The 16683-nt window shown below is 42.6% G+C and overlaps 1 protein-coding gene across 1 annotated transcript; it reads right to left on the reverse strand.

Moving 5' to 3' along the window:
* Positions 1 to 112: 112 nt before the first annotated feature.
* Positions 113 to 16217, reverse strand: tfap2d (transcription factor AP-2 delta (activating enhancer binding protein 2 delta)). Its single transcript, XM_018685098.1, has 8 exons — positions 16007 to 16217; positions 14781 to 15299; positions 11557 to 11617; positions 5959 to 6124; positions 4536 to 4654; positions 4267 to 4408; positions 2961 to 3074; positions 113 to 1592 (listed from the first exon to the last, which is right to left on the reverse strand). Exons 1-8 carry the CDS (start codon positions 16043 to 16045, stop codon positions 1379 to 1381), a joined length of 1374 nt encoding a protein of 457 aa, XP_018540614.1. The 5' UTR covers positions 16046 to 16217; the 3' UTR covers positions 113 to 1378.
* Positions 16218 to 16683: the final 466 nt, after the last annotated feature.

Consider the following 16683-nt stretch of genomic DNA (forward strand, 5'->3'; position numbering starts at 1 on the left):
ACTGCTTCCCTCTCTCTGCTCTGCTGCCTCCTTCTGTGTGTATGTGTTTATATATGGTGTGTGTGTGTGTGTGTGTGTGTGTGTGTGTGTGCAGCACAGTTTAAAGCCAGAGTAAATAGTAGAACACGTAGCAACTGTCTTTATTGAACACCGGCATTTTAGAAGGTAGGGATTTAACATATATATAGTTGAAAGCCTACAAGAAAAGTAATTTAAATATTTATATATATCTTTACAAATGTTCATGAGCGAGTCGGAGAGCTCGTGTCGGCTAAACTTGCGATCTGGGGAGTGTACAAAGATAGACATGCACAGGGAAGAGTTAACGACGGCAACCGCAAAGTCACCTTTTACAAAATGGCTGAGTTGGACCCTTCTCTCTCTCTCTCTCTCTCTCTCTCTCTCTCTCTCTCTCTCTCTCTCTCTCTCTCACACACACACACACCAAAGTGTATCCTACCCCAGGCAGTGGCGTTACATCAGTCTCACATCCAGAAACAGTCTCGTTTTCTCTGTCGTCCACATGGTAAACACACTGGTTGCTATGGCACTGATTGTAGAGCGTAGAAATAAAATAAAAAATAAAAAATCAGTGTGGTTCAAGTGCTCTCACAGGTGCAGGGGGTGGTGTGTGTGTGTGTGTGTGTGTGTGTGTGTTGTCTGTTAAATCTGTTAAAAATGTTTGGAAAGTGAAATTATTTCAGCTGAATTGACCGAGAATTAAAGCAAAATTGTGCGTTTTGTGGTTGATATCTGTGATTTCTCTTCATAATTTAACACAAAACAGATAAAATGAAACTTCATGGGATTAAAAAAAAGTGTTTCAGTTTGTTTTTTCTGCAGAAAATCTGCACCTGAATTTGCTGGATTGGGATCAAATTGCCCCCCGCCCCCAAAAACCCTTAATTAATTTGTGTGTGTGTGTGTGTGTGTGTTGTTGTTGTTGTGTTGTGTTGTGTTGGCAGTTAACCACCCCTGTCCTGGAAAACTCTGACGTCAGTGTGTCCATGTTTCACTTCCTGTTTTCAAAATGAATAAATAAACAAATAAAAGTCTTGGATGAGTCACAGCCGTCTCCATGGCGAGGCTCCTCCTTGTCATAACACACACCACACACACACACACACACACACTTTAACAGAGGATGTGTTTTTTCACTCCCACACCAGGATGTCTTATTTGGGACAGTTCAGGTTAGTGTTACATTTCAACAGAAGATAAATAAATAACAATAAATATGAATTGTCCCAATGAAGACACAGTGGTGTGTGAGAATTAACAAATCCTCTCTGAGTGCACACACACACACACACACACACATATGGACACACACTCCTAAATGCAGCGCTCCAAGGCACAGGGACCGGGTGGGTGGGGGCTACTCAGTCTTTTCTGTTTTCCCGTCTTTGCTCTGGGGCTCGGCTGTTTTCCGGAGCTGCGTCTTTTCCGAGCTGTTGATCTGTTGGTCGGTGGGTCCGCTCGTTTTCCCGCTCGAGTTTTTGTCCAGGTAGTTGAGCATCTCGCTCAGGACCGTCTGGAAGGTGCTGAGAGCCGCGCAGACCGCCGGCGTGCCGAACCCGTGAGTGATCAGACTGTCAGGGGGAAAAACAGAGACTGTGATGAAACTAAAAAAACCTTTTTGTGTCATTCAGGTGCAAATAAGAGTCAGTGGTTACACTGCAGGCTTCCCTTTCTTTTCTCAATCTGCACACTGCAGAGAAACCCTCGTCCCTGCATTATGGAGCTTCTAATCCTCCTAAAAGAGTTTCTTTAGTTGGACTAACCCCCGTCAGAGAAGAGTTTTAGTGTCCTGTGATGGGCTAAATGCTGTTTCCACAATAATTCCTGAATACTACAGCTGTTGTAGCAAATTCTAGGCCTGAAAATAGTCACTTTTGAATCGATTACACACAGATCAGGGCTAAAATAATCACTCGATTGATCGATTAGATCAAATAAAAGTATTTTTTTTTCATGCAAATATGCCAAATATCCTCCTTTCTACCTCCTCAGTTGTGAAAATTTGCTGCTTTTCCTTGTCTAATAGAATAGTAAGCTGAATATTTTTAGGTTTTGAACTGTTGTTCAGGGGAAACAAGACATTTAAAGACGTTATCATGTGAGTTAGGGAACATTTTAAACAATTTTTTGATTTTTTTCTGCACTAAACAAGTAGTCTAGGAAATAATCATCAATGAAAATAATGTTTAGTTGCAGCCCTGATACAGATATTACACTACATTGCAGCTTTAAAACACACAGTAGCTTCAAAATCCAGCACTGGTATTTATAGTGATCAGTCATAATTAACCATGTTTCTTTATGTATTATAAGATAAAATTGACCTCCCAGTCAAACTGAAGCACACACACGAGTAAGAATGTGAAGCTAAATGAGGTAAAAATGAAGTTAAATGGCCATAAAAAAGGTTTTAAGAATTAGTTTTACAGTACGACTCTGGTTGTGTTTGCTCTATAAGATCCTCAGGCAGGTCCTTGCAGAGCTAAAAGCCCGATCACCTCTCAAACCAGACTCTCAGACTGCCAGGAGGACTCTGTTGTTCAGTCTGTCATATCTGTGTTTATGCGACTGAGCTCACATCTTGTTTCTCTGCCTGGCACTCTACAGGACATTTCCCTTTGGAGGGTTTGTTAAAACTCTGTATATTCTGCAAAGGATGATGCCATAGATGTGACATTTCTGCTAACAAGCCGCCGTTCCTTCCTCCTCCTCCTCCTCCTCCTCCTCCTCCTCCTCCTCCTCTGTCGCTTGTGCCAAACAACAAACTGCACAGCTGCATCTTTTTTCAAAAATGGCAAAGAGGTCAGAGCCAAAACAGAGAGCAGCAAGAAAACTGAAACCCGCTCTGTAGTTTTTTAATCATAGAGAGTGACTCCATATTGGAATGAGTGTTATTGTCATACATACATAGTGTGTGTGTGTGTGTCTGTATGTGTTACCTGAAGTGTGTGAGGTGTCTCTGGATGTCCAAGTCCAGGATGGGGGTCGGTCTGGAGGAGCCCAGAGGAGAGCGATCTTGGCTCAATAAGTCCTGGAACTCCTTACAGATTTGCCTGACAGACAGAAGGAGGGGAGGGACTGAGGGTTTACCATCTGTCTCCAACACAACCGTCACAATTTCTCTTTTTTTCCTCCCCTTGTACCCATCCTCATCATTTTGAATCAACCCACACATAAATTTCATTTCCTCTCGGCAAGTGGGACAAGTTCACAACAAAAAAACCTAAAGTTGGTTTTGTCCAGGCCGTATTTTCGCATGTTGACGTCATTGTTGGGACGACTTTATCGGAAAAAAATCAGCTTAGTTGGTGGAAGAGTGGGAGCTGTTTCCCTTCAGCACATTCAGTACTCAGTGTGCAACACTGCTTGTAGAAATATAACTCTTACTGTTAAATATATACAAGCCCTGTAGCGTGGAATATCTTAAAATTCAAACATAATGTAGGCTATACTGTATGCATGAAGACTGTGTTTGTGCATGTGATTATGAGTGAGAGTGTTTTTTATAATTCTGTACGAAGGTTAAATTTCTACACAATAAATTTTCCCATCTAGACCCCTTCTTCTGACATGGACTCATCCTGTTCCCCCAGTCACTACACGTCACATTAACGCACATCTTTCTGGACTATTCCCCCCACATATTACAATCTACACTTTATATTTATGTTCCTTGCAAAACAGTTCTTGCTTTTTACTTGTACTTTTTATCTTACTTACTTTAATATCACTGTTTTGGCACCGATACACCGAGAAATGTGTAAACATTATGTAGCAATAAAGATTATTCTGATTCTGATTCTAATGTTCCTCCTGTTCTCCAAACTGCTCTTTAACCTTTGACCTCTCAAAGAGCAACACAACCACTTTTCTAGAAGTTTAACATGTTGGTCCAAGCACTTTTTAATCAAAGGATGGATAAAGGAATTCATTTCTGGCTCTAAACCGACTGTCAAAGGTAAATAAGGTGTAAAGTCAAAGCAAAATTGGTGGAAAATTGGCTGTTTTACATCTGGAAATGATCAGGATTTTCACCTAAGTTATAGACTTAAATCTAGACCTCGTGACCTGATGGATCAATCATTGCCAAAACAGGAAAACAGTGACATCAGGAGAATTTCAGAATAAAACATACTGTATCTTGCCGATGAGATACAAAAACAGTTTAAGCTGGAAACCGTTTCAGCCTCTTTGCTGTTTTATTTATTTATGTGTGTGTGTGTGTGTGTGTGTTTGTATTCTCACTTTGTAGCCAGAACCATTTTCTTGCGTGCGCTGGTTTCTTTTGGCTCACTGTGCTGCCTCGCCAAATGCTCCCCCACCGCCTTGCTGGGAAACTCTGTCTCACAGGTGTAGCCAAAGTCCCTCGCCAGGTGGAGCGCCTCACCTGAAAACACAGACACAGAGGAGGGGAAAGAGTCTGATGAAACAGACGCTAAAAGGATTAAATATAAAGATACTGGCATGTGAAACTGTGACTAGAGGATCCCTGGAAGACGTCTTTTTGGACTCACCTTCCACCAGGGAGGTGAGCAGTGTGACGTTGGCAGCTTTCCTCCGTCCTGCCGGCAGGTTGAGGCCTAGACGGTCTAATTTCTCCCTAAGACACCGGCCTCCATTCTTAGACTTCGCTCTGTGGGGAAAAGGAAATATGTTTCCATCACATACCCCACACCATCAAACAATAAAACACTGAATATCTTCATCACATATCATTTTCTCACAGAAACTTGAGCCAAAGTACAAAGTACTCTACAGAGAAATGTGTTTAATTAAGTCTTAAAGTAACGATGGAAGAATATAGATCTTGCTTAGCATTAATCATAAAATCAAAGGGTATAAAATTAAAACACGTCAACTCATTATGTATTAAATATGCTTCCTTCATGGTCACTAGTTCCCACGAGTTTCTGCTTTTATTGTTTGAGACATTTACGTCTTTCTATACCCAAAGTGAGGAGTTCTATTTTGGAAAACAGGAGGAACAGTCCCTGTGATGTCTCGTTTTCTCAAAACATACATGCCAACTTCCTATCACACGAAACTTTAAAGATCCTTTTGGGATATTTTGGTTGAAATTACTAAAAAAAAGAGGAAAAACTCAGGATTAAATTCTGTATATTTACTGTTACACTCGGTGAAAAATAAGTGATTGTGGCTCTCACACTTTGGCAAATGACACAGCTGAGGTCTCCTTTTACAAACACTTCTGTGACGTCCATGTGATTTATTTTACTCCAGACGAGGATCTCTATTTGTGCATTTTTTTAAATTCTGCTTTGTTGATGCCTCATCTTGTTGGACCAGCCACTCTCTCTCCTTCCCCCCTTTCCTTTCTCTCCACCTCATCAATAATACAGCGCTGGCAACTCTTGCTTTCCTCTGGTTCCCTCTGATCCTGGCATGCTTTGGCCTGGGTCTCGCCTCCCTCTGGCTCCCTGGGCATGGCGGCGGCACGTGCAGCCCCGGCCCCCTCGTTCGCCTACAATAGTCTTTGTGAGCGCTAGTGTATATCCTCTTGTTTCATCTGAGGGCTACAAAGACTCAGGCGGTGCTCTCCGATGCCCACCAGCCAGATTTACGCTTAAAAAAAATAAAAACCTCTGTGTGTTTTCATTTTTTAAATCCTCCTCTGTCACACTGGTCTCCTTACTTCAGCATTATTTTGGCACGTACAATGATTTCTACCTTTCTCAGTCTTTTAATGACAGATTTTTTGTCTACAAGTTGTTGATTTTAGAGGTTATAGTTTGTGCAATTATTCTGTTTTGCATTATTATACACTGCCAGGTCGTCTTGCTATTTTCCCCACCACTTTCCTATCACACCAAAAGAGGAGATTTAGAGGAGATTTAGCATCTTTTTACACATCTTGAATTATTTTCTTGGGTGTATAGTTATATCTCTGCCCTCCTCTGTGTGTGTGTTTGCACTGACCTGCGCAGTATGCCGCCCAGTAAGGAGGCGTTGAGGCACTCTGGCGGGGACAGTCTTCTTTTCACCTCGGCGATGGTGACTTTGTACTTGGAGGTGGAGCTGAGCAGCGACAGTCGGCCTGGTACCGAGCAGAACAGATCTGTAGGGTTCACCACACATGTCCCCCCTGCACACAAACAACAACAACACGTGTTATAGCAAGGCCCAGCATGGATAAACAGTAGCATGAGTAGCACTTCTGGTGTGTTAAGGGAAAAGTTTGTTCTCTCATCGTCAGCTGAAGTACTGGTTGAGGTTGCACTGCAACAGCTTCATATCAGCCAGTTACACCAGAATCTGGAGCTTTAAACTCATTCAAATGGCAAAAAAAGTCGCTTTCAAGTTATTGCAAATGGCTACTGCTGCGTAATAAAAGCATCAGGTGTCCACACGTGTCTTATAGATCTGTAACTGGTCGAGGCTGATAGCTGCCTAGTGCTCATGGGGGGAATTTAAAGGGTCTCTCTCTGTTAATATATTTTAAAGTATGTAAAATACCTAGAGATAACTTCTCTTGTGATTCAGCGCTATGTAAATAAAACTGACTTAAATACAATAACTACTTCTTGTGGCTTTGAGGGGGTCTGACATGGAGCTGTGAGAGATAACTGACTGAGTGTTTCACCTCCACAGCAGTGAGGACATAATGGACTCAACGTATTTCTCTGATGATGCTGTGTGAATAACAATTTTCAACAAGTTAAACCAACATGAAGCTGAAAAGAAACAGCACAGCAGTGGGGCTAAATGGTAATTCACTACCTAAAGAACTCTGGACAACCTATAGTGCTACTTTAGCTTGGTAAATTCTTTTTATAAATTAATAGTGAAAGTTTTTATTTATGTGTTGGTGCCCGTGTAGCATCATGTGTACATCAGTGTAGCGCTGCAGGGATTAAAAATAGGTCAAAATGTTATTCCACAGAAATCTTTGGTACATTTTACTGTGTTGATAGTTTTTATTTTGACCAACTTCTGTGTTATTTTTAGAGATCTTCTATATAGACACATGCTTGAATATTTCAGGGTTTTTATAAATATTTATCAGCATTTTTTCAATAACACCTCTCAGCTTATTTAGGAGCATGGATTTAAAAGTATAGTTTTAAAAAACAAACAATAAACCAATAAGATCCAGGTGGTTAGTTAAACATGCAAACACAACGACATAACCCAAACTTCTGTCAGTGCACAAACTCACTGCCTGTACTCTCACCTTCACATACAATATACAGCCATAAACAGCAGTATAGTTATAGTATCAGCAAAACAAGGATTTTTCTTAAGTACTACTACTAATAATAATAATATAAACATAATAATAGACAGGAAGCAAAGTGTGCTGTGTGAAAATATAATCCCAGGTCCTCCTCTGTAAAGAAAACAAAGTGTAAAAGTGAAAGCAGTGAAAAGTATCACTGGGTCTTTAGTTTCCCTCATTTCACAGTGAAATGAAGTGATGAGAGGCTGCAGTGTTTTTCATTACAGGAGCTCTTTACTCTCAGTGTAGGAACTTTAAGGCCTGTAGTAAATGTTTCCATTCAGAAAAGTAAAACGTCAAAGTAGTTCACGAAACTTGTGCTTTTGTAGAAAATTAGCTAGTTTGTTTTTTACATCGGTAAAACTTCCACTTGGCTCAGGACATGTGTGCAGACACTGAGACTATTTTGTACCTTTAGTTCTTTACGGTGGCTTTATCTGTGGACAAACTTTGCATGAGGTCAGATAATAGCAGAATAAAAATCAACGATGCGTCTGCTGAGCAACAGGACGTCTCTTAATATAATAATATGTCAGCACAGAAAGGCTGGAGTATCTATTCACTGTGTGTTACTAAAGCTTTTCTACATGTGTTATAAAAAATAATCTGAATTTCATATGAACTTTTGTCACACATATTACCTTCATCCACATTTCTGTTTACACTGCCCCAAAATTTACCTGTCAAACTTAATACAAACTGATCATTGTTGCTGCCCTATAAAAACCAGGTATCTCCAAAGATGTCACCTTCTTATAACAGCCCCGTTTCCACTCTGCAACTTTGCATTTTTCAGATAAAACTCTGTTTTTAAATGATTCGTTCATCTTCAGAAGAAGGAGAATTTTCTTACTCCATCATCTTAATGAGCCAGTTTATCTGAAAAATTCAAAATCAACATCAGTGGAGATGTGAGGTTTTAATTGAGCAGCGGCCTCTTGCTTTTATCACCCTTTTCTTCATTGTTAAGCTGTAAACAAAATCTATGTTTAAACATTATTTTAGTTGTTATAGTGCTCCATTCTCAGCCCATAAACATACATATGATCAAGTCTCATTGATCCTCACAGGCATGATCAATGTTTTTCCTCTCAGCACTTCATCAGACTCCTTTTCACTAGTTAAATATTACATTTCATGTGTTTTTTTAATATGTACATATATTTATATTTCTGCTATTTCAGCTCAATATTTGTGTGTATGTACGAGCTGTCTGCTTTAATCCCAGGAGGGAAAAACAAAACCTTCCCTTTAATCACCTTCCACCAACCACCGAGTTGATTTCATTGTGTACTTGAGGGTTTCTGAATGTGTGAATAAGTGATTGCGGTTGTGATAGTGAAGGCTCTCTCACATTATTAATTGCATCTGAATCAGTCTCGCTTGATCCTCCTGGAATATATCGACTTGCTCTGAGTAGGCCTGTTATTATTAAACTTTCACTCGAAATAACGTCTCAAGCAGCTGAAACGCAAGGTTTCTGTCTGATGTACTGTAGGCTATATTCTATTATTCATCTGCCTCATTATCAAATCTAACAGCAGGGTGTGTCGCTTTTGTTATTAGGCCGCGCATGGATATGATGGAATGAGTGGAAGAAAGGAGGGGGATGCCATTTAGGCCGAGGAGAACACCGCTGCAGGCGAGAGATTGCCTCGTCTTTTCGCGGCATTGTGGGCAAATTTGGCCACCAACTAAGCCTTCCGCGTGAGGAAATGTAATCTATATTTTTAAAACAAAGCAGATATGGCGTCATTTATCCGCGCCGCAGGAAGCCAGTTAAACCTGTAGCTTCAAAAACATGTCATCCGCTGTTCAGCACCGTGGACAGCGGCTCGCACCTTTCATTTCAGAACGATGGACAGCGGCTCGTGCCCACAGCACACCTGTGACATCATAAACAAAAGCCTGTTGTAGTCCAGCGGGCAGCACTTTCATACAAGGCAGTATGGGACTTGTATTTCAGTCAGGCTGTCAAAAAATGGACGATTTCAGGTCGAGGGAATCGATTGATACGATTGGTTAAGCACCTGTGTATGTGCGTGTGTGGTGTGCGCGCGCGTGTGTGGTGTGCGCGTGTTAAGTCCGGCTCGTCTGTGTCTACATGTGACACAAACCGGGCAGACCTGTCTGTCAGGCTCACGCGCTCTGACAGGGGCGCGCGTCTCTGAAAGCCGCGGGTTCACATCATATTAATTCCCCTAAAAATGTTTTGATTCAAAGTAGTTTGTATTTTATGTTGCCAAGGGCAATCGAAAAGAGCTATTGCCGGTAGTGCAGTCAGTGGAGCGCGCGGGCCCAGAGGCGATAACGGTATTTAAGCAACGGAGAGTAGCCTCGGGCTGCGGCGCGAGCGGCGGGCGGGATCACACGCGGAATCAAGCGCCTTTTACGAGTTTGCCACGAAAATTAAAGAAAAAGAGACACGGGCCAAATGTCATTCTCCTCATATTTTAACAACAATGTTTATAGCTCAAAAAAAAAAAAAAAAAAAAAAAAGGCCCGCCGTCTTGACAGAAAAGAGGGAGGCGCGTGCACGGGCTGTGGTGGCGGGGGCGCGCGTCTGACAGATCGGCTTGATCTGTGAGGCTGCTGTTAGAGCTGAACTGGAAAAGGGATAGCAGGGTGATTAAAAACACAGACGACTCCTCCTAAGTAGGATCCGCGTTTCTTGAGTGATTTTCTTTTGAAAAAGGTTATGTGAATATTCATGCCGCCAAAGCCGCAGTCAGAAAGAACAACATTAATATGATCTCGGCTGAATCCGGGGCCCCGCTCGGCATTAGCATATCAAAGCGTCCGCCCGAGGCGAGAGAAGCTATCGATACGGGAGCGGGAGGTAAAGCAAAGATTATTGGTTGTGATGGTTGCAGCGGCTGAGCTCAGGGCCAAATATGGCGCACCATTAACCGAAAGTGATAGCGAAGGGATTCCCGCGTCAATCCGAGAGAAAAGCCCCAACACCTAGGCAGAGCTGATGAAAAATTAAACCCGAGACACAGCCTTCCTCTCTGAGTGGAAAACTACACATAGCCCCCCCCCTCACTAAAAGAAAAAAAGAAAAACACAGGAGCAGGCTTTTGATGGAGATCCACAGCGCGTTTTAAAAACCCACTCGTGAGGAAATTGGTCTGGTCTGTAGACCCGAGTCCACATCCACATCCCTCACCTGAGGAGTCGACCTAAGCCGACTCACTCTGCTGTCTCTGACCAAAACATACAAACAACAATAATACTGCACTAAAAAAAAACATAATGTACCCTGTGATTTAGTTTACATACAGCCCAAAAATAAATCCAGAAACTAAAATGAAAATAACATGAAATAGAATTTGCCTAGAAGCGATTAAATGCCTGATAAATACCGAGAAAAGCTAAACGAAAATTATATTTTCACCGCCATTTTTAATTTTAAGCAATTCTTTTATATATAAACCTTTTACAGAATAACGCTATGATAATTTTGCTTTATAGTCGAACTAAAGTAAATGTATTTTGACAATATAAACCTATGATTTAATGAGGATGTAACATTTTTTTTTACATTATCAGTTATTTTACAGTCTTAATTTGTTGTATTCTACATGCTACTAAAAATATAGCATTAATATTTGGACTATACAGTTAAATAATACCTCTGTTTTCCTATACAATTTAATCACAGAATAGATATAAGATCATCAGCAGAGTTATAATAATTTTATGATCTCAAAATAAACATGAATATTACATTAAAGTAGTCTGTTTATCTTATGACAACAAAGACAAGCCGTCAGTCTTCCACTGTTAAAATGTCGCCCACAGGTTTGACTTCAAACAGGAAGTGTGTGTTGTCATGTAGACTGTTGTGTGACACAGTTCAAATGTATGTCACGTGCACTATATCGTGTCTATAGGCGATTAAATCAGCGCCAAATTAGTTTATGACGCTGCTGACACTTTGTTTAATTTTCCTCAATAAAATCCAAACACTTAGTGTGACTGGGTAAAAAAAGAAAACCTGTAGGTGTGTGAGTGACAGTCCATTTCATAGTGGAAACGGGGAGCACCGTCTCCGCGCTTGTTCAACAGTGTGTTAGTGTTTAAATAGGCGAGAAAACGGGGCCGCTCCCGCTGTAACATGTTGACAGGAGACAAGAGAGGAGTGTTCCGCCTGTTTGTCTGCCTGCTCGCTGTCTTGTCGTGTTCACGGCCTCCGGTATACTCTACTATAACAGTATAGAGAACAGACCTGGGGAGGGAGGGTTGGGGTGGTGGTGGTTGTGTGTGTGTGTGTGGGGGGGGGGGGGGGGACTTACCTCTCCGGATGACGCCCCCTTGGCCGTTCAGCACGAGCCCACACTGCGCTTCCACGGAGCCCTGCGGAGACACGCACTCATTAGGACGAGCAGGGAGGTGAAATCACTTCACCCAGATTTTTTACACTGCTGGAGCACATTTACCCAGCTGTCAGGCTTCAGATGCAGCAGAAAAATAATAATATTTGCCTCGGTTTTTTTTCCTTTTGTGCTTCATGTGGAGGAGCTGTGATCAATGAATGGAGGTGTTCGACTTTAGAAGCACATACAGGAATCTAACCTACACATTAATGAAACTAGAACCTTCAGTGATGGGGTTATACCCGCATAAATAGATCCGCGTGTTTGTTGAATTGTAGTGATAATAACAGAACTGTTGCTGATCTAAAACGCCCTATATGTTCATTCACAACACAACATCATAAAGGTCCATAAACCCCCCTGCAAACTGAGACAAATCTGTGGTTTCCGGCCTGAAACGCACCAAATTATCATAAGTTTAATTCACCAAGTGATATTGTTTGATTTAAATGTTTTTCAGAAACAGTAAGAGATTTAAAAAAATCTGTATTTCAGATGAAAATATGACAGAAAAGTCTGAAAGTCTATGTGTTTCCCCCCCATCAATCATCTCATGACCCCTAAGATTTATCCTGTGAGCCCTTTGGGAGGGTCTCGACCCCCAGTTTGGACACCACTGCCTCTATAGATCCTTTAGGTTTCTGTGCAGCTCTGTAAACTTTATAAGTGACCGTGTATTTTTCTAAAGCACCTATAGAGTCCAAACATTGGCTCTAGCTGTTGCTCTCTCGCTCGCCCTTTGAACAGTTTTCTAGTGGTGGAAGCCTTTTTGTTAGAAAGTGTACATCACTTAGCAGCTTTGAGTAAGGGAAAAAAAAAACGGAGGGCACAGCAGAATAAAGGATGCAACTCACGGCTCAGCCAGAAACGAGCTTAATTTGAAAGGCTTCAGGCGATAAAGCGAGGACAAGCACAAACTCACCCAGACTCAGAAATGAGCACGAGTGTCCAGAATTTGTTGCAGCCACCAACCTGTTGGGGATGGTGGTGCGTTCACTTACTCTGTACACAGAGGCACGCTATAGGCTATATGGGAACATATATGAAGGCTGTATGGAAACCTGTTAGCGCCGCCATTTTGGTCCAGATCAGACTCGCGTGCTATCAACAATGTCATCAAGAAAGGAGAACACGCGCTTTTTATTCAGAAAACACTTAATCCCCCGTGCGAGCCTCGAGGCCTGGTCCACGCAGAGAAAAACCTCCACCCCTCCCTGATTAAAATAAACTGGAAAAAAGGAGCTTGTCGTAGCTCTTTCTTAACCAGCTCCTGCTCTGTTTCTTTTCTTTCTTACTCCGAAGCTAAAGTGATTATAAAATCAATATACAAAACGCAGAGGTCTTGCATGAATTAGCTTAGTGACGGGAGAAAGGTGTGGCAGCTGCTTTTGTTCGCCATGAAAATCTCTTTAACGCGCTCAAAGATGCGACCGGGCTGCACGAGACCATAGGCGCATCTGTTCCCCAGTTCATGCATCCGCCTCGTGCAAGCTCAGGTTCACGAGCCGTTTCTTTCTTTCTTTCTTTCTTTTTTTTGCTCAATAGAGGGTCAAACCTGCGCTGGTTTTATGTCCCGACAGCTTAAGATAAATCTAATATTTGCCATAAAAACCATCAGCTAGGAGCCTATATGTTTAGAAAATAGATTAAAATAAAATAAAAATAGCGCATTCATTTTAGTTTAGTAGAATACATTTCATATTATTATTATCGCTGAATTCAAATAATAAAATTATTCAGTTTCAAATGGTATCATAAAAAATCAGTAAGGACGTAAAGAACAATAAAAATAATTTTAGAAAAATGCATGGTCATTTTTAATTACCTAAACTCCATGTTGAGGACAAATCAGTGTTTTTATTTTAATATATATTAATATCTTTAAACCAATCTGCCACACCCTTTAAATAAAATAAAAATAAAATAATTAGAAGAAAATTGAATCCGGTTATAAAATAATTAGAAAACATCTATTTAATCTGTTTATCGTCATTAAAATAATCGGCTATGACAGTTTTGTTATTGTTGCTATTTAAACACAGTGAAAACATTAAAATACAGTCGTTGTTTTCTGGTTTAATGACATTAAAAATGTCGATAAAAGCGAACTTGAGTGGAGTTGGTAAATAGTTAACGTGTCTGAAATTATGTGTCGCTGTGTTAAATTGTGTTTTAACACAGAGACGTGTTTTAACCAGCTCAGATGTCGCTGCATAAGTAACAAAGTTGATTGACGTTAAGTCGGTAATTGGATAAACTACGGTGCTTTATGGCGCTGGAGCCGGGCATTGTGCCCTGAACCCCGATCCGTTAATCCGCCCTTTACCGGAGAATAGAGCAACCAGCGGCTTTTCTTTGCCTCAACAGACAGCCGGACACACACACTCATATATATACACACACACACATGCTCAAGCACCGTGCGAATCCGTTTTCATCTCGACCATTTCTTTACATCGCAAAAGAATTATGTAAAATATGGGTCACGTGTGTTCATGGAAAAAAATAAAGGGCGGATTTCACAATAGGATTGTATAGACTGCCAGTCAATTAACCTTTAGAAACGGGGCCCTGGCTTTCAGAGAGCACGGTGCCTGTGTGGACTTGACATTTACTCAGCCTGTTGTTGTACAGTCACGTTTGGTTTGGCAACAAAAATGTATCTCAACACGGAATCCGAATATTATTATTATTGTTATTGTTGTTTACTCCCGGTGCAGGAGGCGTGCAGCAGCAGCAGCAGCAGCCATGATGGTGATGTGCTGGGGATAAACCTACAGGGTCAAATGTAACACAGGCTCGTCAGTGTCAGAGACAACAGACAGATGAAGCAGACAGGCACAGACAGACATCTGGCGCTGTCTTTCTGTTCAATATTTTTTTTTGGAATTGCTGTTGTGTGGCTGTTACAATAGATACAGAGGAGGGGGGGTTGTTCAATAGTAGGCCAGTGGGGCAGGGGTACTGGGGCACTGGGCCTGGTGGCTGTTACCCTGTCATATCTTATGTCTGATCTGATCTTAGTGTTAATAAACCAGAGAGGAGAACCCGGAAACAGAGAGGGGGGAGGGCAGTATCTGGATCTCAGGCCTTAAGGGGAGACTGTGTTAGAGGGGGAGATGGGTGACGGAGGCCGCCGGTACCTGCAGGTCGTCTGCCGCGGGCGGAGGGAGGCCCAGGCCGGCGGCGGGCAGCAGCCTCTGGTCCGGGTGGTGCATGCCGACGCCGTAGGCCTGGGAGCCGTGTGACGTCATCAGCGACAGGTCATGGCGCCGGTAAGCGTCGAGGCAGCCGAGCTCGCGCCGCTGCTGCTCGTCCAGGCACGAGGACTTGAGGGCCGAGCGCGCGTTGTGCAGGTTGATGAAGTCGGCGGGCTCCCCGTGGTGGATCTGCTGGTAGTACTGGCCCGAGTGCAGCGAGTTCAGCCCGTAGGCCTCCGGGGCCACGGCCGGGTGGGAGTGCTGGAACTCGTAGTGGAAGGACTGGTGGTGCAGGGGCGTGTACTGGTGGTTGGCCGAGAAGTAGGGCGAGGCGAACTCCGTCCCCGCCGGCGCCGGGTAGGTGAGCGGGGAGGAGGAGGAGTAGGCGACCGAGGAGTTGGCCACGGACTCCAGGCAGCCGAGCTGCATGAGCCGGTAGCTGTTTGATCCGTCGTGACGTATCTACAAGATAATAAAGAGACGGTGAAATATATGAGCCGTGTCATTTAGCATCAGCCGGTGTCTCCTCTCTCTGCCTCCCAAACACACTCAAAAACACAACTCACACACTCAAAGCGGGTTTTTTTCTCTCTCCACACTTTAAACCACCTGAAGGAGATGTCATTTCCACACGCCCGGGAGGGGAACGAACGGCACGGCAACAGGAGCCATCGGTATTTTTTTTTCCTCCCCTCTCCCTTTGGCATGCCTGTCACTCTCCTCGCAGCGCTTTTTAAAAGGGCGTGCTGTTATATATTATTATTATTACCGAGCTGCTGGCAAATTTACTGTCCCAGCTCTCTCTCGCTGCACACTGGATGGGAGGTAAGCAGAGTGAGAGGAGAAGCACAGCGGAGACTGTTCCGCCCTGAAATGTTCTAATCACACTGTTACCGGCTTCACACACGAGCCTCATTTGCTTCAAATAAAAAGCCCCGTTTTTACCGGCAGCTCCACCGAGATGCTCGACTCATTTCTCCCTCCATGCTTATTCTATTTTTTTAAATCCATGCGATACAGTAGACACTCCACTCAGAGACTTCTTGAGAGCGGATGCAACCTCGAAATGCCTCCGTAACTCAGTTTTAACCCGGAGAATATTTCTCCTACTCACACACCTTCTGTAATTTCACAAATTAAAGGATGCACAGTGAAATAAATTCGCCTACCTCTGCGTCGTGGACAAGTCCGGGGAAGGTCGCTGACATTGTGCTTTCTCCAAAGTAACCCGTGTTTTTTTTCCCTCTCTCTCACTCTCTCTCTCTCTCCTCTCTGGCCCGGTCGAATAATAATAATAAAAATGCGTTAAAATCCTCAAAAAGCGAGAGAAATGGAAAAGTCCCCCCTCGCGCGCTCTCGGTATAACGGCAGAAAGCTGGCGGAACGCGAGCGTCTCCCCTCTGCACGGACGGGGCTGGCTCACGGATTTTGTACTTGCAGGGTATTTCTCGGCTGATGTCGTAGGTCCCTTGGTAATATAGAAGTTTTGAAAATTAAGCATCAGCACTGAGGAATGGGAGGACAATAGACGGAGCGGAGCATCCCAGGAGACACGGAATAAATATTGTATCTTCGCCTTAATAAGGAACCAAGTGCTTCTTTCAACATTTTCTACGCTTTTTGTGGACATTTTCCTTTTTGACCCGTTTGTATTTTCACCAGGTCTCCTGCTCGGTTTCGTCGTGTTATTATTTTCTTTCTTTATTCACATCGGCTTGAGTCGTTTTCTTTTTTTCTTTTTCTTTTATTTTTTTTTTTACAAAAAAATGTGCGGATTTTCAACGGAAATGTAAGTTTTGCTTTGAAATATTCTCCAGCTAATTTCGATAATTATCAACGGAATTAA

Source organism: Lates calcarifer, linkage group LG7_1 (assembly GCF_001640805.2).
Source record: "Lates calcarifer isolate ASB-BC8 linkage group LG7_1, TLL_Latcal_v3, whole genome shotgun sequence".
NCBI classification, from domain to species: domain Eukaryota; kingdom Metazoa; phylum Chordata; class Actinopteri; family Centropomidae; genus Lates; species Lates calcarifer.